The sequence below is a fragment of the Urocampus carinirostris genome, chromosome 17, assembly GCF_059441175.1.
Source record: "Urocampus carinirostris isolate Australia breed hairy pipefish chromosome 17, RoL_Ucar_1.0, whole genome shotgun sequence".
In the NCBI taxonomy this organism is placed as follows: Eukaryota; Metazoa; Chordata; class Actinopteri; order Syngnathiformes; family Syngnathidae; genus Urocampus; species Urocampus carinirostris.
Genome location: NC_142365.1, coordinates 6,021,499 through 6,044,967, shown reverse-complemented (window position 1 = coordinate 6,044,967; position 23,469 = coordinate 6,021,499). Strand labels below are relative to the sequence as shown.

General features: G+C 39.4%; 1 protein-coding gene across 2 annotated transcripts in view; it reads right to left on the bottom strand.

Annotated features, from left to right (window-relative positions):
- Positions 1-280: 280 nt before the first annotated feature.
- Positions 281-23,469, bottom strand: part of LOC148349019 (seizure protein 6 homolog) — a 169,975-nt gene continuing 146,786 nt past the window's right edge. The window contains exons 10-17 of one of the 2 annotated variants that reach the window (XM_088320942.1): positions 14,569-14,765; positions 12,251-12,445; positions 10,578-10,769; positions 8,885-9,079; positions 8,718-8,756; positions 4,467-4,575; positions 4,302-4,398; positions 281-944 (exon numbers count right to left, since the gene is read on the bottom strand). In XM_088320942.1, coding sequence (XP_088177068.1) covers positions 918-944; positions 4,302-4,398; positions 4,467-4,575; positions 8,718-8,756; positions 8,885-9,079; positions 10,578-10,769; positions 12,251-12,445; positions 14,569-14,765 — 1,051 coding nt within the window. In that variant the 3' untranslated portion in view covers positions 281-917. Of the gene's footprint in view, positions 945-4,117; positions 4,399-4,466; positions 4,576-8,717; positions 8,757-8,884; positions 9,080-10,577; positions 10,770-12,250; positions 12,446-14,568; positions 14,766-23,469 lie in introns of those variants that run through there. The other variant, XM_088320941.1, reaches the window with a different exon arrangement.

Here is a 23,469-nt window from a genome sequence, read left to right as displayed (position 1 = left end):
TTGGATTTATTTTCATTTTGTTTCTGTCGCATTTTATGTTAGTTTTGCCGGAGATCAAAGAGATCAAAGCCAGGGAAGAAAGCTTACCACGTGTTGTGAGTCATAATTGTATTCATATTTAGTTTCTTTTGTCTTTTATTAGCATATTTGGTATTGGAGTAGTCCAAAAGTACAAGGGAAAGTCCCATAATCTCCAGCGTACTATCATTAATTCTCTGTGTTAATAAATTGTGTGTGTTACTTCCATCGGCCTGGTTCATTGATTTTAATGAAAGAAAAAAAAATATTTATGAAGTAAGCAAAACACATAAACTATCATATGATTTGGCATTTCCTTAAATACTTTTAGGTCCAGAAATTATCTTAAATAATACGAGCCTAGCCCAAAGGGAACTGACATAATTATCCTCCATCTTGCTGCTGCGGGTACACCAAAAAAAGAAAAAGATTGGGCTCAAAATAAGAAAAAAGGTCACTTCCTTGTTCCTTATTTATACTGATTATCCACTGTTCATGGTTTTGACTTTTACATCATTGTGACTATCGGCCAAGCATGTTGCTGTTCTTTGATACCCACACCCCTCCTGGCTAATCGTTTTTGTAACCGTGAAAATATAATAAAAAGAGGAGGCTCAGAGAAGGGCTTGATGCGATTCTCTTATCCAAAGGCTCCTCTCCTGTTCTCCTTGCAAGTTCAAAATACATTAATGTCTTCTCTCCCTATTTCTACTAAAGTTAAAACCTAACATGTGGTTAAAATGTTTATGGACAATGTTACAAAAACGTGGAAGAGGTAGTCGAGTCGAACGAAGGTCTGGCGACTCAGGTGAAGGTGAACAAGACGTGGCTTCGGCGATGGGCGGCGATCTCACTTCAATGCTTTTGGTGAGGTGTCACCGCCAAAGGGAAAGCACCTTCTAGTATCGAGAATGTGCCTGCCAGTGCTGGAGGAGAACAGGATAGGGTTGGAGAAGTTCTCTTCGGTCAATAACACTATGATGCCATGATAATGTCACAGAGACAAATGGAGTGGCTTGGTAAGAATGATGTTGAATGGAAATGAAAGCAAGAACAAATCTGTAGGGTTTGTCCAATACTGAGGTGAAGAAAATACTGCGTCAGTATAGTTTTTGGAGTTTTCATGGATTTCTTGATTTTTTTTTTCCTAATTACAGGCAGTGTTCCCTCTAAGCTGCGCGCGTGCGCAATTGCGCACTGCTCGCACATTCTCGGCACACAAGAAAATCTAGCCAGCGCACAAAAATGAGGGATCAAAATTACTTATTAAGTAGCGACTTAAGTCAAAGTTACAGTGCATGAAAGTAAAAATACACGGGTTCCCCTGACGTAGTGTCCTAAATGCGGTATTTTGAAGTCAATGTCGAGCGAAGTTGAAAAGCAAAGTCAGTAGAGTTTGTCGAGAACCGGCTTCTTCGGCTCGGCTCACTAAAAGGAACCGGCTCTTTCGGGTCCTAAACGGCTCTTCAGGTTGTTTTTGCTTCCTTCATCCCAACATGACGGAATATTATGTAAAATTATGCACAAAATGACTTAAAGGAAGGGGGAATAGAACAAAAAAGAAAAAAAATACCAAAATGAAACAGTAGTGAAAAGCTGAGAAAAAAAGAAACAAAAGGAAGAGAAAAAAAGAAGGAAAAATTTAGAAAAAAGCCAGAAAAAAAATAAAAGAAAGAAATGTAGGGAAAAGGGAAATAGAAAACCAAAAGAAAAAAGTAACAGCTCGGAAAAAATAAACACAATGAGATTTTTTTTTAAAGGAATTTAAAAAAAGTAGTAAAAAACACGGAAAAAAGAAAATAAAGTTTGTGTTGCATTCAAATAATTTCTAATTATATCAAGTGAATCTTGTTGCCAACATTGTACTTCCACTAAAAAATGTGATTAAGTACAGTTCTGTATCTTACAACCGACTAAATAATCCCCCCAAAATGGTAATATTATGCGACAAAATATGTCAGGAAATAAAAAGAAATGGATATCTTGTGAAAGAATTATAAGAACAAACGATGTTTGTAGGCTGTACAACCTTTGCAATAGTACATGAGTCAATTCATTCAAAAGACAAAAATAATTTTGTATTGCTGGAAACTCAGCAAAATGTAACTTGATGTTAAGTTTTGGACATGTTTGATAATGGATTAGTTGCCACACTTGGGATTACGGTTGCTCACTGTTGTTTCAAGCGTTGCTCACCGACTTTGTGTGAACGCTCAGACCCGTAAGGAAAATTACAGGGAACATTGATTACAGGTATTTGTGGATAACTGTTCAAGTGTTTTTTCTAGCTCTGTGATGCTCCATTGTAAAATTGGTTACATTTTTGGAGTGCTTCTCAATGATTTTACGTCACGCCCCCCCCCCCCAAAAGAAGAAAACCTCTCGCTTCCCCCCCAAAACTCAATCGTCTTATCAGAGTTATTTGTCCTTAATTGAGTGCTTAATGTATGCTGTCCGCTGCCAACTTTTTCAAACATAGCAAGCACATAGTTATTTCCTCGTCCAACATCAGTGATGCCGATTAACATATATGCTTCCTTAAAATTCTTCTTCTTTGCTCTTGGGAGACTTTCACACTTTTCTCTTTACCTATACTCTCTGCCTGTCTTCTCATTTTTGTTAATATCATGGGGTCACTGGAGGGTTTGCAACTTTTTGTGTCTGTACTGCATAATCATTCTCTCGCCTATGCAAAGCGTGGATTAATTACCATCGAGCTCAAACACTGCCAATGAGAACTCTGCTGCCCTCTAATGTAGTGGAGGTGCAATGCACTTTATTTTAGGAAAGAAAAATGAAAATGTTTCCGATGTCGAACGGGACCCTCTCAGCAGAGCCTCGTGCTCCCCAGGAGTCCGGTCCCACTATTTTGGAACCACTGCATTATTCAACAAAAGTTTAAAACGTTTAATCCAACCAAATTAGCAAAACGCCTTATTGGAAAATACTAAGGGGCAAAATATACTTCTAAATATGTTTTTATTACTGGTGAATACATTTAGTAAATGTAGAATCATGACAACATAAATGATAAAACACATATTTTTTTTTAATCTTGTGTAGTTAAAAAGGAAATACAGTTGGAAATTTCAAAAATGTTAGCTTATTAAGACTATTCAAAATATGTATCTTCAAGTACAGTTTTTTGGAAAACATTTTCTATTAAAAAAACAAAAACATCTCTGAAGAGCGGAAGGACGCCTTACACCGACAACAACAGCGACCAGATGATGGAGGTGCTGTATTTGAGTCAGATCAGGAGTTTTTTTCTGCTACGGCTAATCATGGAAACTATCCGTTTCATGTGGGGAAGCAAACCCCAATCCCGAAAACCAGCCTGGAGAGGGATGGGCGCAACCAGGCTGTACTTGCCCTAGATACACCACAGGAAGTGGAACTCTTTCGACCGAGGTGGTTAAGGGAACATGTAGGGCATGTATTTCTTATTAATATAAATGAATTTATATTTTTTACATTGTTTGGATATTAATAATTTATACAATGTAACATATAATTTATATAGTATGATATATAATTGTCTGGGGATCAAGAGATCGCAGGTTCGATTCCCAGCTGCTCCGTGTTATATGTCGAAGTGTCCTTGGGCAAGACACTGAATCCCTAATGCCCCCAATAAGAAGGTTGTTGGGGGCATTAGTGTGAAGCACATTGGAAAGTGCTTTAGGAAGTCTTCATTGACTTGAAAAGCACTTTATAAATACAGATCATTTCATTTCATTTCATAATATTTATAGAATAATAAAAAAAATGTCCATTTTGTTTGGCAGTTTAACTAAATTTAATATTGACTTTATAAAAATCATTTTTGTGTAACTATTTTTGGTATTATCATTTGTGATAAAAAAAACAGACAATTGAGGGAATACATTTGCTATAATTATATATTCATTGCCTTCATTATTAAGCTATTTAGAACAAATATTGTATGTCAAATTTCCAGACAGTTATTAAATAGAATATATAATATATATTTTTCATCATTGTACATTAAGTTTTTGTGTACAGCACTTTTAGTTGCATTTCCATCTCTAAAAAAATGCTATAAAAATAAATATTTTGATCTGATATTACAATACAGACAAGCTTATTGTTCTCCATTTGCATCCCTTGGATGGAAAAGACGAACTGCGGGCGCCCTCTAGCGGTGAAAGATGAAATGGCAACAGGATGGCCAGTCATGCAGACGGGGTGAGGAAGATTCAGGAAAGGACGCTTGTGTTTTCGGAGTCCACAGCTCTCATGTTCATCACATCTCTACTTACTCCTCTCTCATAAACGGAATTGTCGAAAGAGGGCTCCTCCGCCATGTTGTTGTAGGGGGGCGATGATGTTGCCATGCTGATGGACTTCCCTTGGAGCCTGAAACAACAGGGGGACATAATATGTATTGTGCAATTTGTGCAAAGGTCATGCATCACATCACTCACCTCGTAGCACAAACATAAATCCCGAGCGCAAATACCAGGATAATGGCCACGGGAATAAAGACAGCCAGGGTTATATTGCTTCCCTCGACGCCATTGTTTGTATTGACAGCTGTGGGGTCAAAACACACGCAACCCACATAACATTAATACTGTTAAATACCAAAACACAGGGCTCCTGCACCTTTTTCATCACCGAATTCAAGCACCTTTTAAGGACCTTTGAAACCAATTTTTAAATTATGTTTCCAGTACCATTAAAAGATAAAAACAGGAGTGAATCAAGTATTTTGCAGAGCCACAAACATAGTGTATTGTGGAATCTTGCGTGTGCATTTCTAAAGACGTATGATTCAGTGTTCTTGTTTGCCCGCGTCCCTTCGTCCTAGACCACAGGTGTCAAAGAGGCGGCCCGCGGGCCAGATCAGGCCCGCTAAGGGATTGAATCCGGCCCGCGGGACAACACTCAGAGAAGCGCAAGAGGAAAACGAGTTGCAGGTTGGAATATGTCCACTTGATGTTGCCAAAGCCAGGTGCCTCGAACAAAGACGCTGTACTTGTATTTCTCTGTCTCTCTCTCTCTCTCTCTCTCTCTCTCTCTCTCTCTCTCTCTCCGTCTCTCTCTCTTCCACCCCTTTTCTCCCACTCTCTCTCTCTCTCTCTCTCTCCTCCACCCCTTTTCTCCCACTCTCTCTCTCTGTCCCTCTCTCTTCCACCCTTTTTCTCTCTCTCTCTCTCTTCCACCCCCTTTCTCCCTCTCTCTCTCTCTTCCACCCTTTTTCTCCCACTCTCTCTCTCTCTCTTCCACCCCCTTTTTCTCCCACTCTCTCTCTCTCTGTCCCTCTTTCTTCCACCCCTTTTCTCCCACTCTCTCTCTCTCTCTTCCACCCCTTTTCTCCCACTCTCTCTCTCTGTTCCACCCCTTTTCTCCCACTCTCTCTCTCTCTCTCTCTCTTCCACCCCTTTTTTCCCTCTCTCTCTCTCTTCCACACCTTTTCTCCCACTCTCTCTCTCTCTCTTCCACCCCTTTTTTCTCCCATTCTCTCTCTCTCTGTCCCTCTTTCTTCCACCCCTTTTCTCCCACTCTCTCTCTCTTACACCCCTTTTCTCCCACTCTCTCTCTCTCTCTCTCTCTTTCACCCCTTTTCTCCCACTCTCTCTTCTACCCCTTTTTTCTCCCACTCTCTCTCTCTCTCTCTCTGTCCCTCTTTCTTCCGCCCCTTTTCTCCCACTCTCTCTCACTCTCTTTCACCCCTTTTCTCCCACTCTCTCTTCCACTCCTTTTTTCTCCCACTCTCTCTCTCTCTCTCTCTGTCCCTCTTTCTCCCGCCCCTTTTCTCCCACTCTCTCTCACTCTCTTTCACCCCTTTTCTCCCACTCTCTCTCTCTCTCTCTCTCTCTCTTCCACCCCTTTTCACCCATTCTCTCTTTCTCTCTCTCTCATGACTTTTTATCTTTTGTTTCTCACGCTCTCTCTTTTTCTTTATCCCTCTTTTTTCTTTTCTTTTGAATCTACTAGTCCTGCCCCCGACAGAATGTTTGTTCTATCGTGTGGCCCCTGAGTTCAAATGAGTTTGACACCCCTGTCCTAGACGCATCATTTTTGCTGGGGACGCATAGTCTCAAATCAACGTGCGTCCCCGGGACGCTACTTTTTTGCCCCCAAATTGTCATTACTAGCCGATTCCTTTTTTTTAAACAAAGATTTACCGCACTCCAAACTTTTCGTCAGGCAGATCCGCCTTTGTTGTTTTGGTCTCGCGGTTTGAGTTTTCGTCTGCATGCCGATCTCGGCCAACGAGATCTCGTTGCTTCGAGATGACGTCATTGTTGTGGTGCTTGTCGTCGAGCGAAGGTTAAGTATGCCTCTGATACAGTTAGTATTAGGTGAAAATCAACACAAAATTGGTCATTTCTTCAGTGTCAGTAATAAGTCGAAACATAATGCAGAAAGTGATAACAACGGCAATAATTTTGGCACCAAAAAATGGCGGAGAAATTCATACCTGTCAACCTGTATGTCTTTGCCGTACAAAGTACATTTATTATGCATTTTAAGACGTGTACGACATACAAGAAAATCCGTACGGAAAAACGAAAATTTGTCAATTACGGGTACCATCCGGTATACACCGACTATCACCAAACGGCAAATCAATCAAGTCAAACGCGTTCGAGTTGTGTAGTGAAAGGAAGTCCGTCTTTTTTGGCACGACTCATTAAAGAGAGTCGGCTCACTTACTTTGATGATTGATATTACGAAGTATGTTGTATAAAGACGTTAAGAAAAAAAGGAAGTATAAAAGGAGAAAATAAAAAAAAGACAGGTTTGTGGTTATCCCTTTAATCGGTATATTACCAACAATAATTTGATGCAGAAAATGAATAATTTGATGATTAAAACTGAATGAATATATAGATTTATATTATATATTTGTCACCGATTTACAATTTCAACCTGGATAACACTAAATTTTGGGGAGCCATACTGTAGATCTCTGTTGGGAGCCTCACTTTTCAGAGGTTAAATGAACACTGATGATTTTTAATTTTGGGTAAATTACAAATGTATTTGTTTTTGAGACAACTTTCTCCCTCTATAGGTGTTGGGAAAAAATCTAAGTAATATATAGCTTATATTTTCAGTTGCAGGAAGTTCTTCCCATTACCACTGGGAAAATGCAATTTTTTGCATGGCCCATAGTCTGTACGTAATCCTTGCACTATTACAAATTTCATAGTCCTCTTGACAATGATGCTTCATGGGAAAATACCAGACAAACTAATACCAGCTGCTGTGATCACAACAAAAGAAATGCAATGGCAAACCACAACCACCAGAGAGCAGTGTTGGCATTATTTCTAAGCAGACTTTTGACAAACATAACCATTTCAAGCTTTTACAGGTACCGTATTTTCTGCACTATAAGGCGCACCTAAAAGCCTTTATTTTTTTCAAAAGCTGACCATGCGCCTTATAATACAGTGCGCCTTAATTATGGATCAACATTAAGTTTTCCAACTTACTTGCAGCCGCCGACTAGATTTTCCCCCGAAGGCTAAGTCGTCCGCGGTGTATGCTGGGATTGATATACCGGCGTTTCATTTCCTAACCAATGTGTCAATCATCATTTGAACCAGTCACTATTGGCTAAAGTTATTCGGAGGTAAAGGGGGCGGATCCTTTTCATCATTTACAGCAGACCTGGGCACTCCGGTCCTGGAGGGCCGCACGTCCTGCCAGATTTTGAAGTTTGCTCTTCTTTAACTCAGGTGATACAAATTATAACCTCGTTAGCAAGCTAGCAAGTGCTCGTTAACGATACTGGTGATTGGAATCACCTGTATTGGATCAGAGAAACCTCAAAAATCATGCAGAACACGCGGCCCTCCGGGACCGGAGTGCCCAGGTCTGATTTACAGGCTCGCATAGGCTGAAGGGGCGAAACAAAGCCTGCGATTGGCCGAAAAAGATGAATGTGAATCACACGTTGGGTTGCACTACGGCATAGAGAAAACACGTTTCACTATTATGTATTTGTAAATATTTTACTCTCCTGGATTCACTACACGGTTGTAAGAAGACCATGGTTACGTATCATTAATGAACGTGAAGGCTGCAAGAGAACTTAGGTGAGCTATGCGGCTTTATATTTTCCCGGTATCTTGCTTTAGAACGATCTTGATGTTTCTGTGATGAGTCTATTTTTAAACTCAATTCAATTCAAAGTGTTTATTGTCATATGCACAGTAAAGAACCCCGTTTCCCTGCACAATAAAATTCTTACTTTGCTGGCAAAATAAAATGGAAACTAAGAAATGTTTGGCATTTCTTGAATCCCAAGACTTTAACCTTCCGAATGATATTTGGAACGATGCATTTGAGTAATTGGTGACATCGTACACACACTGTTTCCGTACACGTCTGAGACACGTATTTGCTTCTTTGCAAGCTTTTGGAATGTTAAGGCGGTAATAAGTTTGACCGAACTATCCGACTGTTTTGTCGACGTTCCCATTGTAGTGCCCTATAATCCGGTGCGCCTTATGTATGGAAAATATAGGACCAAAAACTATCCTTTGGGGGTGCTCCCTATAACCCGGTGCGCCTTATAGTGCGGAAAATACGGTACTTCACCCAAAATTCAAGCATTTTTCAATCTTTAAAAACACAACATTAAGATCCAATCATTTTCACGGATTTGAAGCACCCGTACGAACCCTGGAAATAGTATTTTTTAAAGCAGAACTCACCGTCCAGTTTGTGTTCGTTCACGTATCGACTTGTGGGAGCTGCGGAGAGACAATCAGTGAGCATGTGCTGCACACAAAGGAAGCGCCGAACTCGAAAACTAAACCAAATCTTGTTTTTTTTTATCCGCGGCAAAGAAATCAATGGGGCGCGAAATTGCGCTCGTTACCTCGACAAGCGGGCGGCGTGCCGTTCCACTGAGACGGGTGCCCGGGCATACAGAAGATGCTAGCCTCGCCTTGCAGCTCGTAGCCCGGCTGGCAAGAGAAGGTCAGCATCTCGCCCGCTTGGTAGAAAGCCTTCTCGGAAGTTTGCGTCCTGGTGGGCGGGACTCCGGGGTTACGGCACGGCTCGTACTTTTCGGCTAAGGATGAAAAATCAAGTACAACTTTAGTTGGTTGTGAGCAATGTTCCCTCTTATTTTCCACGGGTCTGAGCGTTCACACAAAGTCGGTGAGCAACGCTTGAAACAACAGTGAGCAACAGTAATCCCAAGTGTGGCAAGATATTTAATTATCAAACATGTCCAAAACTTGACATCAAGTAACATTTTGCTGAGTTTCCGGCAATACAAAATGATTTTTCTCTTTTGAATGAATTGACTCATGTACTATTGCCAACGTCGTTTGTTCTTACAATTCTTTCACAAGATATCCATTTCTTTTTATTTCCTGATATATTTTGTCGCATAATATTACTATTTTTGGGGGCTTATTTTGTCGGTTGTAAGATACAGAACTGTACTTAATGACATTTTTGAGTGGAAGTACAATGTTGGCAACACTATTCACTTGATATAATTGGAAATTATTTGAATGCAACACAAACTTTTTCTTCCTTTTTCCGTGTTTTTTTTTCTACTTTTTTAAAAATTCCTTTAAAAAAAATCTCATTGTGTTTATTTTTTCCGAGCTGTTACTTTTTTCTTTTTGTTCTCTATTTACTTTTTTCCTACATTTCTTTCTTTCCTTTTTCTCTTCCTTTTGTTTCTTTTTTTTCTCAGCTTTTCACGACATTTTGGTATTTTTTTCTTTTTATGTTCTATTCCCCCCTTCCTTTAAGTCATTTTGTGCATAATTTTACCTCATATTTGGTCATGTTGGGATTAAAGAAGCAAAAACAACCTGTAGAGCTGTTTAGGACCTGAAAGAGCCGGTTCCTTTTAGTGAGCCGAGCCGAAGAAGCCGGTTCTCGACATACTCTACTAACTTTACTCAACAATGTTCGACTTCAAAATACCGCATTTAGGACACAACGTCAGGGGGAACCCGTGCATTTTTACCTTCATGCACTGTAACTTTGACTTAAGTCGCTTCTTAATAAGTAATTTTGAGGCCTTATTTTTGTGCGCTGGCTAGATTTTTTTGTGCGCTGAGAATGAGCGAGCAGTGCGCAATTGCGCACGCGCGCAGCTTAGAGGGAACACTGGTTGTGAGTAATTTTTCTCAAGTTTGGATAATGGAAGAGAGTGTTTATGGTGGGCAGCAATACATGCTAATTACCATAAATACTCGCGTATAAGCCTACATCACATATAAGCTGACCCCTTAAAACGGCTTCAAAATAGCAAAATACTAAAATACATATCCAAAATCTAAAAGGTGCGGTCCAGAATTTTAAAATGTTCTACTCGCTAACACCATCTCTTGCTTAAGTCTTTATCGTCTTACCCTGGAAAATTAGAGGGAACATTGTCCCTCACCCACAGCTTTACCAACCCTCAGATGAAAACAAAGCTTATGAGAAGAACCCAAAGAATATTTATCATGTTTTGTTTTTTAACTGGCATTTTAAAACCTGTTCACATTCTGATTTGAAATATTCACCCCCAAAAATAATATAGAATTGAGCGTAAGACTCACGAAGACACTTTGGCAGCCGGTCACTCCACTTGGGCTTGGCTGAGTCTCGATTGTAGCAGGTAAGGAGGCTGCTGCCTGACAGAACGTAACCTTTATGGCAGAAAAACTGCACAGAGGAACCGACAGCAAAGCGGGTGCCCGTGTTGACTCGCCGGCTGTGTTCGACGTTTCCGGGGTCTTGACACGTCACCACTAGAACACATGAGAAGCGGCAATTTTTGGAGGTGAATGTGAGTTTATGTGGGAGAAACAAGTAGTGAGGTAGGACTACTCAAAAAATTGGGACTCCATGTATTAACAAAAGGAGGTATAAAGTGACAAACAAACATGAGCCATATCCCCCTAGTGGGAGGTGGCTGGAGTCATTTCTGACTCTTTTTGGGAGATTGATTCAGAGGAGGGGATTCCCAGCCCCCTCGCTCAACCCAACTTAGGTGTTGGGAGTCATTAGGTGACTAAACCCCCCAATTCCAACCCTTAATGCTGAACGCCAAGCAGGGAGGCAACGGGTACCAATGTTTAAGTCTTAGGTATGACTCGGCCGAGGCTTAACCATGAGTTAATAAAACAAAAGAATGTCCCAACAAAACAAAACCTGAAAAAAATCCAATTCAGAAACGAAACTGGAAATGGGAACGGAAAATGCAATGAGAAAAGTAACAGAGAAACCAGATACAAACACAAACCTTGTGTGGCGGTGGAAATGAAAATGACCAGACTATGTGTGACATTCAAAATGTCCTTATATATGATTCAGGATAATCGGACACAGGTATGTGGTGATTGGCTACACCTGTGCCCAGTTCAAATTGGGTGGGGGCCCTCTGATGGTTGGAGGGATTTTTTAAAAAAAAAACCTTTTTTTTGTAAAGGTTGTAACAACAACAACGGGATGGCTAAAAGTCTCCTTGCTGCCAGGAAAGGGAACCAGGGCACCGTCAAGGGCTATCTTCACACCGCCGGGTCAGGAAACCAGGGCCAACTGAGGGACCTTCTCCCTGCCGTAGAGACAGGAACAAAAAGCCGCCACTGGGACATGTATTCTGAGGCCTCTTCCTGGTTCCTTTGGTTGTTGGGTCATTCTGTTAAGGTTTTCAGGAGTGCTGGACCCATTTGGGGGAAGTGGGAACTGAGGCAGGGTATTTAATAACAAAAGTCCAAGTCAAAAAACAAAACCAAAACTGGAAACGGAAACGGAAAATGCAATGAGCAAAGTAACAGAGAAACCAGATACAAACATAAACCTGGTGTGGCAGTGGAAATTAAAATGACCCGACTATGCGTGACATTCAAAATGTCCTATTGAAGGGTTTGGGGAAATCTAGAACAGGTGTGTGGTGATTAGACACACATGGGGCAGCAGTGGCTCAGGAGGTAGTGCGCTCGTTTTGGGATCGAGAAATCGCAGTTCGAATCCCGGCTCCTACTTGTTACATGTGGAAGTGTCCTTGGGTAAGACACTGAACCCCTAATACCCCCAATAAGCAGGTTAGCGCCTTACATGGCTGCACGGCCGCTATTGGGAAATGTGAAGCACATTGTAAAGCGCTTTGGTATATCTTGACTTGAAAAGCGCTATAGAAATGCAGATCATTTCATTTCATTTCACATGTGCCCAGTTCAAACCCCAGTTGGGGCCCTAACAGTGAAATTGGTTAGCAGGTTTTTCTCACCTTCCTGACATCTGGGCACGTCCCCGCTCCAACTCATGTCCCACTGGCACATGAGGATTTCCGACCCCGCCATCTCATATCCCGGGTAGCACTGGTACGTGACCACGGTTCCATGGATGAGGTCCGGGTGGGAGGTGCTCTTCCAGCCATTGGCGATCTCCGGCAACTCGGGGCATGTGTCGTTTCGTGCCACTTCTGGAAAATCGGAAAGTTTTTTTACATCGTCACAGCATTATTGAATATTATGATCAAACAGATGAAATATGTTTGAATGGATGTATAATTGTCTCTCTTGGCTTTTGTCATTGAATTTGGTGATTAATACAGGTAGAGTAAATCAACTTGGGCTATAAATACGTAATAATTAAAACACGTATAATGATAGATATTATTTGAGGCGCCTACTTGCACACAATGTTCCAGTACAAAGAACTATATAAAAACATTTACCGGTACATCTTTAAAGCATTGATAAATTATAAAATAAATTACTGTTATGGAGAAAGAAGAATTCATGAACCATATCCTGTGTTTTATTAAATTGTGATATACTGTCGAGGACACTGTTGTAGAAAGTCTTATCTCATCAGCCGTACCGCTTATCCTCATCAGGGTCGCGGGGGGGCTGGAGCCCATCCCAGCCATCTCCGGGCAGTGGGCAGGGGACACCCTGAACTGGTTGCCAGCCAATCGCAGGGCACACGGGGACAGACAACTCATTCGCTCATTCACACCTAGGGACAATGTGGACCGGCCAATAGAAAGTAAGTATTGAAAATAAATAGAATAAAAAAAAAATCTAGGTTCATTGGTAGATAATTAAGATAATTTTAACTACTTTTACAACTACTTATTATGTATGTTAAACTTCTAAAATAAGTAAAACAACTATCCTATTTTATCTTTTGTTTTTAATGTTGGTATGAATTAATTCTTAAACTGAGAAAATTAACCTGCCATATCATATACTTAGTTTTATCTTAAAATGTTTTTCCCTCCATTTATTAGAACATTAAAAAGGTAAATATCAACGTTTTTTATTATTTTTTTGTTTTATTTTACAAATCAGAGAATTACTGAATATTCTGATCAAACAGAATAAATACGTTTTAATGGATACATTATCATTGGCTCCCCTTGTTTTTTTAAAGCTGGTCATTAATAAAGCCGTAGTAAATCAACTTGGGCCAAAATTATGAAATAATAAATATTTTATAGAATGATGGATTTAATTTGAAGCCCTGTACAAAGAGTTGTATAAAACCACAATTAAATCATTAATACCAGAATAATGTATGTATATTTTAAGGGATTATTGAATTAATTATTATTAGAGCGAAAGAAAGAAAGAGAATACGATTCCAGTATGGATTTTCTTTTCTAGTTATAAAAAAAAAATCAGAAAATCAATTAATAATCAATAGTCAATGTGAATAAAAGAGAATTGATACACAATACATGCATTGATAGTAAATAATATTAATAAAATAAATAAGCATGTATTAGGCAGCACGGAGGAGCAGTGGTTAGTGCGTGTGCGGCACAGTTCTGAGGTCATGAGATCGAACCTCCTTTATGGAGTTTGCATGTTCTCCCCGTGCTTGCGTGGGTTTCTTCCCTCATTCCAAAAACATGCATGTCATGTTGATTGGCCGATCCAAATTGTCCATAGGTGTAATGAGTGAGCGAATGGTCTGCCCCAGTGTGCCCTGCGACTGGCTGGCAACCAGTTCAGGGTGTCCCCTGCCCACTGCCCGAAGATAGCTGGAATGGGCTCCAGCACCCCAGCGACCCTACTGAGGATAAGCGGTGCAGATAATGGATGAATTTAGGATTGAAATAGCAACTTTTCACCAACATTTTGAAAAAACAGACTGAAAATATTAGATTGTTTTTACATATTTTTGTTATATTGCTTTCCAACTTAGACCTCTTTTCTTCCAATCTTCAAAAAAGGGATCATACATGCAGCAAAACAATTCTCATTGTCAATTCTTTGTCAAGGGAGATAATGGCGTTGTTTTTAAGGATGAGAAGAAATAATCACACAACAGCAGGTGATACAAAACAAGAGTGTTTTGGGACACAAATGCAAACAAAATGCTCGAGACGTTTGCCGGAAGGAACGCAGCAGGCGGCTTGGCACCGGTTGATGCAAAACAACAACACAAAGGAACCGGGCAAAAAAAAAAAAAAAAAAAAAAGCCACAATTAGCTGTAGCCCATGATTGCGTTCTTGTTTTCGTGTTATCGGGCGCTGTGCACCTGCCATGAACCGAACAAACCACGCCAAAGGATCTTTTTGTTTCCGGCCTCACCGAAAAAGTGCACCACGAAGCCGTTGTTGTAGCCGTAGATGTTGGTGGCGGGGTCGGACTGGAATTGGATGGTGACGTCCGCCATGGATGTGAAAAGCTTGAAGTGAGGACGTTTGCCGCTGTACTGGCCCAAAATGTTGGCTGAAAGGTCATCGCCGTCATAGAAAGCCAGGAGGTCGTTTTTACCCAGGTTCAGTCTGCAGAGAGTAGAGAACCGCTGTCATTTCCATTGTCTCGCATGCATAGGATATGCCTGTTGGGCCGCCAGGGTTTAATTGGTCCTGCCAGAGTCTCAAAGAAATGTATTATCTATCTATCTATTTCTCAATCCATCCAATCTTGTCACTCCTAACATAGTCCTCAAACACTTCATCTCAAAAACATTAATTTTCCTTCTTAAATCTGCGTTCAGGCTCCAAGTGTCGGCACCATACAACACAGTCGGCACAATCACACTCTCATACAGTCCCCTCTTAAAATCCATACTCATACTCTTGTTGTTCATCACTCTCCTCAGAGCACCCAAAACCTTGCTTCCTTGATTCACTCTGTGCAATACCTCGCACTCCATTCCACCAACTGCAGCCACATTACAACCCAAGTACCTAAAGCTTTCAACTTCTTCCTGCATCTGTCCATGCAACCTGATTTCTAACGTCATGTCCACTCCATCACGTGAACACTTCATCACCTTACTCTTCCCAACATTGACACATAACTTACGCCCATCACACACTCTTCCAAACTCCGTTACCAACCTTCTCAATGTTTCCTCAGAATCAGCCACAAGCGCTGTCATCTGCAAACAACAACTGACTTACCTGCCACACTGTTCCACTGTTGTCCATCATCTCTACACCTCTGCCAAATACTCTTGCATTCACCTCTCTCACCACATCATCCATGTACACATTAAACAGCCATGGTGACATCACACACCCCTGTCTCACACCAGTCAACACAGGGAACCACTCACTTGTCTCACTCCCTATTCTTACACATGCTCTGCTGTTCATATGTATTATAAAAATATATAATCAGGTATTTAAATGTATATAAATGTGAAGTTAATCAAAATATATTAAATACACTGCCTCAGTTCCCACTTCCCCCAAATTATAAATGATTGCAAACGCCATGGTGTGTGTTTGTGCTTTGTATACCCGAGCGGCGTCTTTTCCCAAGTTGACTACAGACGCTACCCTACTTACGACCATTTAACTTACGAAAAACGGTAGGTACGAACATTTTTTTCGGGATGTCGAAAAATATCGGAACATTACTGTAAGTTATATTTTGTGTTGTGTGCATCTTTTTCCGATTACAGGACAATACTGTAGTGCTTCTTTTCGCCGCTGCCAGCGTGTGGCGTTGTGAGGTCACCTAGTATCCACCCTGAAGAAGAAATCCGCTTCCTCTTCCTAGTTTGTGCGTAAACATAATGTATACCGTATCTCCAGGGCTCTAAGAACTTTGACATTTCTATTGTTTATTATCTCGAGCATCCATTCAATAGGGTCGGTGTGAAGTGGAAAGAAGAGGCGAGCCGTTTCTTTTGAAATGAAAGTGGAATAAGAAAGCTTAATGCGGTTGAGAAAATTGTTGAATTTCTTTTTTTTTCGGACACTTTCCACCACTGAGGAGGACCAGATCGATACTTTGACATTAATTAATTTACAAAATCTTCTTCCAAGGGTTGGGAAGAAACACTGGACCAAGCCAATACTTGTTTTGTACAGTCAACCGGCCAAAAAGGATATATGTTAATAATTTCAAATAACTATATCCTGAGAATTATTTGTTGCAAAATGAAAGAGAAAAAAATGAGATACTTGAGACTAAAGGTGAAACAACTTTAAAAAAAATCCTGAAATATTTTCATTTAAAATTTTGGTAAATTTGTCAATAAAAAGAACCCTTCAAAATGTGGGTCATGTTGTTCAAACCAACCCCCAGATATTGACACATTATATTTTAACAGCCCCCAAAATATGCATTTCTGTCTTAAAGCAGCATTTCTTTTGATTTGAACTAAAAAAAAATTTTCAAAAAGTATTAAAGTATGTATACAAATTAATTTGGAATTTGGGTCAAGGAATAAAAGCAACCCAAAAAACCCCACCATAAAAGTTTATAAAAAAGTTTCAATAATAATTGTTAAAAAAAAGAAAAAGAAAATAAAAGATGAAATAACGTAAAAAAATGGCTGATTTTAAAACAAACAGAATATATTTTTGTTGGAAATAATAACCCAAAGTTTGTCAATTTATTTAAAAAAAAGAAAAAAAGAAAATACAAAATTGGGTCAAGGAATAAAATCAACCCAAAACATGAGGCCACAGAAATAAAAAAAATAAAACAACACATTTTGGTTGTTCAAAAAAAAGATAAAATAAGCATTGGCTTTCTTAAAATAAACAGAATATATATTTTTGTCTAATATAACACCCCAAATGTTGTCATTTTATTAAAACTAAAATACAAATTGGGTCAAAATTAAAAAAAAAAAAACAACTGCAAGAAGAAATTATTGAAAATATATATACATAAATAAATAAAATTATTTGTTTTACAAAAAAGGTATTTTTAAACAATTAAAGAATAAAATAAAGTACAAAGTAAAAACAACTCACACCTAACATAAAAGATAATATTTAAAAAAGTATCAAAATGTGCGTTGTAAAATACATTTATTAATTTGGTTGTTAAAAAAAAACAACACATTTTTTAACTGGGGCGGCAGTGGCTCAGGAGGTAGAGCGCTCGTCTTGGGATCAAGAGATCGCAGTTCGAATCCCGGCTCCTGCGTGTTACATGTCAAAGTGTCCTTGGGTAAGACACTGAACCCCTAATACCCCCAATATGCAGGTTAGCGCCTTACACGGCTGCACGGCCGCTATTGGGAAATGTGAAGCACAATGTAAAGCGCTTTGGGAAGTCTTGACTTGAAAAGCGCTATATAAATGCAGATCATTTTATTTCATTTCATTTCAATTTAAAAAAAAAACATATTCTTTTATCTTAAATATTGGTTGTACGAAACAAAAAATACAGAACGAACCCACCTAAACAAAAAAATGTACAAATGAATTTATTCGGAACAACTTAAAACGTTATTTTGTTAGGGAAGCCAAAGTGGTTGTTTTCTACCCCAAAAAGAAACAAAACAAGATCTCTTCTGAACCTTCTAGCTCAGAAAGCAATCTCAATTGCATCTTTGCTTGACAGGAACTACCACGAATCACCACAAGAGAGCTCCCCGAACCCAACATGCCTGATCCTTTCTATTCAGACGCTCGTCTCCGAGAGAGGAAACATTTCCTTCAAGCTTTTGTGCAGGTGCACATCAGCTGCAAGATATGCTCTGCTTCCATGCTAATTATCCAAGCTCCATCCCCCCTGTTTGGCCTAAATTAATCAGTGCTCATTATGCACGCCGCTCCTCTGTCATTTCCAGCCCAAGCACGGTGATGAATGATAATATGAAAAATGTTCTCATTAGAGTGGTAGAGGTGCTCCCCCCACCCCCACTTTCCTTTTATAAATAATGAGACAGCACTCATCCAAGAACCTTTTGTCATGTCAACACGCGTGACGAGAGCAAACACGTTCGACAAAACAAAAAACATTGATTTTTGTCTTCCTGACCTTCAACACTCGGATCACACTTATCTACATCACCCAAGGGCAGTGTTCCCTCATTCTCAGCGCACAAGAAAATCTATCCAGCGCAATGTTCCCTCTAAACTGCGTGTGTGGGTTTTTAGAGTTTTTCGAGAACCGGCTTCTTCGGCTCGGCTCACTAAAAGGAACCGGCTCTTTCGGGTCCTGAACGGCTCTTCAGGTTGTTTTTGCTGCTTTCATCCCTGTATGACCAAATATTATGTAAAATTATGCACAACATGACTTAAAAGAAGGGGGAATAGAACAAAAAAGAAAAAAATACCAAAATGAAAAAGTAGTGAAAAGCTGAGAAAAAAAAGAAACAAAAGGAAGAGAAAAAAGGAATAATTCAGAAAAAAGCCAGAAAAAAATAGACAAAGGAAAAAAAAACTAAATAGAGAACAAAAAGAAAAAAAGTAACAGCTTGGAAAAAATAAACACAATGAGATTTTTTGAAAAGGGATTAAAAAATAAAAGAAAAAACAGGGAAAAAGAAGAAAAAGTTTGTGTTGCATTCAAATAATTTCCAATTATACAAGTCAATCTTGTTGCCATCATTGTACTTCCACTCAAAAATGTGATTAAATACAGTTGTGTATCGTGCATTTTTTTTTCGCATTGCCGGAAACTCAGCAAAATGTAACGTGATGTCAAGTTTTGGACATGTTTGATAATGACTTAGTTGCCACACTTGGGATTGCTGTTGCTCACTTTTGTTTCAAGCGTTGCTCACCGACGTTGTGTGAACACTCAGACTTGTGGAAAATTAGAGGGAACATTTCCCAAGAGATATCTTTTTTATCATTCAGCAATCGTAATTACATATTTTTTCAACTTAATGGAACGCAAAGCATGATAACATGTTAGAAATCAGTGGTGGGGTATTAAGGTGCGCGAAGGCCTTCTCTGCTGGTTTAAAACGTATGCGAATCATGTGATGTTCAATTTTTTGCCCATGAATTCTTGTTAAATATTCCAAATCGTCTATCATCTTCTTTTACTGCTTTTCCCATGGTTGCACTTCTTTCAGATGTGTGCTTTCACATCCAAGCCTTTAACCTATCACATTTCTGCCATTACTTGTTGCCAGGGTCAGTAATCTACCCGGAGGCCTTCACAATCAGTTCTGCAGGCCCTGGGGTATGAAATAAGTGACGATAGAGCTGGTAGTTTAGCCAGTAGATTTCGAGTTGGTGAGCCAGCAACTACTAGGAGGCCGAGGGAAAGATCACCAGTTTCACAAACCATGATTCGCTAGGGGTGGTAACGGAAGTATCTAAATGAAAAAAAAGAAAACGGTCCCTAACCACTGCTTCTGTTGGAAGGACATTTTCAGTTCTAAATAAAATAAAAATGGATGCCATAAGTAGAAAAAGACAAGCTCGACAGGATTAGCCTCGTGAGATTGAAAAGCACATCTTGATGGGACTGAAACGCACACATAATCTGTAAAACAGAATAATGGAAATATTTTTGAGGAAAGAAATGAGGATAGATATTGTGCACGAATAGGATTTTAGGTAAAATGTAGCCGTATTTCTAAATAATATCACAATTCTATGTTATTATTGATGCTTATTTGTTTGTGTCACAGCTTTAGCTTCAGGTTTTATAGTTATTAAGCAGGGTTGGGTAGGGTTACTTTAACTGGATTACTTTTCAATTACTTTTGGATTACTCCAATTCCAAATATGCTAATAAAAGACAAAAGAAACTAAATGTGAATAAAATGACAAAATTTTGTGCAGGCTTGGGGAGTAACGGAATACATGGAATGGAAAAAATGATGTTGGCAAGCTGTTTGCATTTATTTTAATTTTGTTTCTGTCGCATTTTATGTTAGTTTTGCCGGGTATCAAAGCCAGCAGAGAAAGCTTACCACGTGTTGTGAGTCATAATTTGATCATATTTAGTTTCTTCTGTCTTTTATTAGCATATTTGGTATTGGATTAATCCAAAAGTAATTGAAAGTAATCCAGTTAAAGTAACCCTACCCAACCCTGTTATTAAAGGTCTGATTGATTCAGACACAGCACTACTGAAAACTTAGGTGGGAAATGCACGGCCCGCCACCGTCAGAAATAACAAATCGTGTTTTTCTTTCATTTTCAGGTAACTTGCTTTCATGATGAGTCGGCCATGATTGCACAACTCAAATGAGGACAAATCGCCACAAAAAACGCACGGACGGACACGTCTATATGGATTTGGCCACTAAGCAAGCGTGAAATTAAGAAAGCTAACTATTCGGGATAAAGAAAATCCCAAAAGGTGAGAATTCGGTTCAGTGCCTTTAGAGCGGTCGGAGGAGAAAAAAAACCCTTGCTTTTTACTTGGTAGTTTCCAAACATTTGAATGATAGCACCTTGGTACTAATGCAGGGTATAAATGAGTGGCCTTTATTAGCTTATGCTACTGGGCACAAGACATAAAAAAGGGACACTAGAACAAGTGCATTTATTAATGTATGTTTGGGTAAACTAGTACCATTATTAATCCCAGGTTAAGATATTGAATATATTCTGGTATATTTCCATGTAATTGAAAATTTAATTTAAAGTGGGAGTGTATATTAATCTACCAATAGAGGTTGTTGTAGCTTAGATTGGAGCTAAATCGTAGAAGAAGAAACACTATGGAAACTTGTAGGATATTATCTGCGAACGATTACCTGCAGCCAAGTGGCTAAAGTGAGTGGATAGAGAAGGAAACAGTCAAAGAAGCCTGAATCACAGAACTTGGTGAGCTGAGGAAGATAAGTGGCCATTATGGCTAAAAGCACTACGGGACAAGCTAGCTCTGAAGAATGGTCATTCGGGCTTCCATAGTAGTAAGATGTCATATCTTTCTGGTTTGGTCACTTTGAGTCTCCGTAGTTTGTTTTCTTCCCTCTGCTTTTTAGCACTCATTTTTCATTGGCACTACTCAATACAGTGAAAGCCAGCTTTCAATTAATAAACACTGTCTCTTTAAGAATAATTTCTTATTCAAATAGAAAACAAATATAAAAATAAAGAAAACTCTTTCATCCACAAAATACAATATATCAAGTACAAAGAGAATTGTACTAGAGGGGAAAATATGTAAAATATAGATCTAAAATTATCTAAATTTGACGCAAATAACGTAATTATAGTTTTCTTACATTGCACTATTATTGTAGCTTCGTGCAGTTCCTATGCACTAGCTTGTGAATATAAATAGTTTCAATATAGCTTCTTTTTAAAGTCTTCACTACATGTTTACCATGGAGTGCCATGTCTAATCTCATTGCATACAATGTTTAACAATATTGATATCTGTCACGGTTGCCATGGCGCCCAATTGGCCCCGCCCGTGTGGCGCCAGCTGCAGCTTGTTGAGAGAGTGGCTCCCTGGCCAGTATTTAACCTCTGTCCTATTAGTATCCTTTTGTCGGTCCGTCTGCGAATCTCTGTTTTTACACAGCAAGCCCTTTTTCGCCTATCCCGTGTTTTTGCTCCTGTTTGTCTCCCGCTACGATCTGTTTGATCTTGAACACGTCTGCTCTCCCGTCCCGAATTACGACCTGTTTTGATCTCGACCACGTCTGTTCTCTCGTCCTGAATAACGATCCGGTTTTTTATCTCGACCACGTCTTCTCTCCTCTCCTGGCTTTTGACTTGTTCCCGATCCCGAACACAGTTTTTGCTCTCCTGTCCCGGCTACTGACCCGTCTTTTCCATTCCCCACACCGCCATCGCTCGCCATGGAAGTCCCAATTCCGCGTTCAGAGCGACCTGCTTCCCGTGTCCAGCGATCACCGGATGGTGGGTGCAACTCTTTCCTTTCTTCCAATAAAACTGAGAGAAACGTAACGCAAGTGGGTCCTGTCTCCGTTCTGGTTCGTACTGTCTAATCTCATTGCATACAATGTTTAACATTATTGATATCAATGACAATAAAGACAATTTAGTTGATGGAAAGAGTTGCACATGCATAAGAATATTGCATTCATTTAATTGTTATTGACCATCAAATAATTTTTATTTTATTTCAAGTTTATTTTAGTTTCCCCAACGTGAATTGTTTTCTTGTTGGCATTAATATATTTTAAAATAAATACGTTTTCTGACAGGTTTTTTTTTTTTTTTATAAAAACGTTTTGAGAATGGTAAAATCAGGTGGTAATCACATTAAAGGGACAGTGTGTAAATGTCTAGTATTGTTTAGTGCACACAAAAACAAGCGCAACTCGCAACTAAGGAAAAATAGAAACTACGGAGACTCAAAGTGACCAAATCACCCAGTATTTCTCGAAACGCACATTTATATGATAGTTCATGTGTTTTTGCGTATTTTTCAAATCAAAGATATTTGATTAAGATTGGTTTTTTTTTACCAATAGGATGTTTACAAAAATTCCACAAAAAAAACTATTGCTACAGTGGAACCTCGGTTTTCGAACGCCTCTCAGTTCGAACAAATCGGTTCTTGACCAAAAATTTCGAGAAATATTTGCTTTGCTTTTCGTTCAAAAAATCGGAGATCGAACGCCGGTACGCTAGGGGCGATGCTGAGTGGCGTACGGGTGTAGATTTCCCCCACCCCTCGTAAAGAACTGATGTCACGGCAACGCGCACTGCTTCTCTGCTTTCGTTTTTCAAAAGCGGTGAAGGGAGTGTTTTAACTCCTAATTATACCTCGGAAGAAGGTTGGTGCAAGCAGCAAAGTTACTACAGGTGAAAAAAGAGGAGTAGTGCGTACAACTATTGCATTTAAGAAATAAATAATAGCAAAATATGAAGAAGGTGTGCGAGTTTCCCTTCTTTCAGGAATACAGCATGGCTTCTGCCGACCGGTAAGAAATCTTACTCATAATTCTTTTATTTATCCTTTAACCGCTCACCACTTGTTGTGGAGACCCGGGTGTTAAATGACGTGTAAACGACCTGATTTTTCTATCTTTACACGTTCATGTTGTTCCATACGAAAGATTACGATAACGCGAACGTACGATTAGCCCGGGTTAGCTTTATGTTTATGTTAAACATTCATGGTAAACATTCAGGGTGTTGGAACGGATTAAAACAATTTACATTATTTTTAATGGGAAAAATGATTTTGGTGATCGAACAAATCGGTTTTCGAACAGGGTTCTGGAACGGATTATGGTCGAGAACCGAGGTTCCACTGTATATGGTTATTTGTATAGCCCTTGATCGCAAGGGGTCTCAAAGAGCTGCACAGACCACAGACTATTGCAATTTACAGACTATT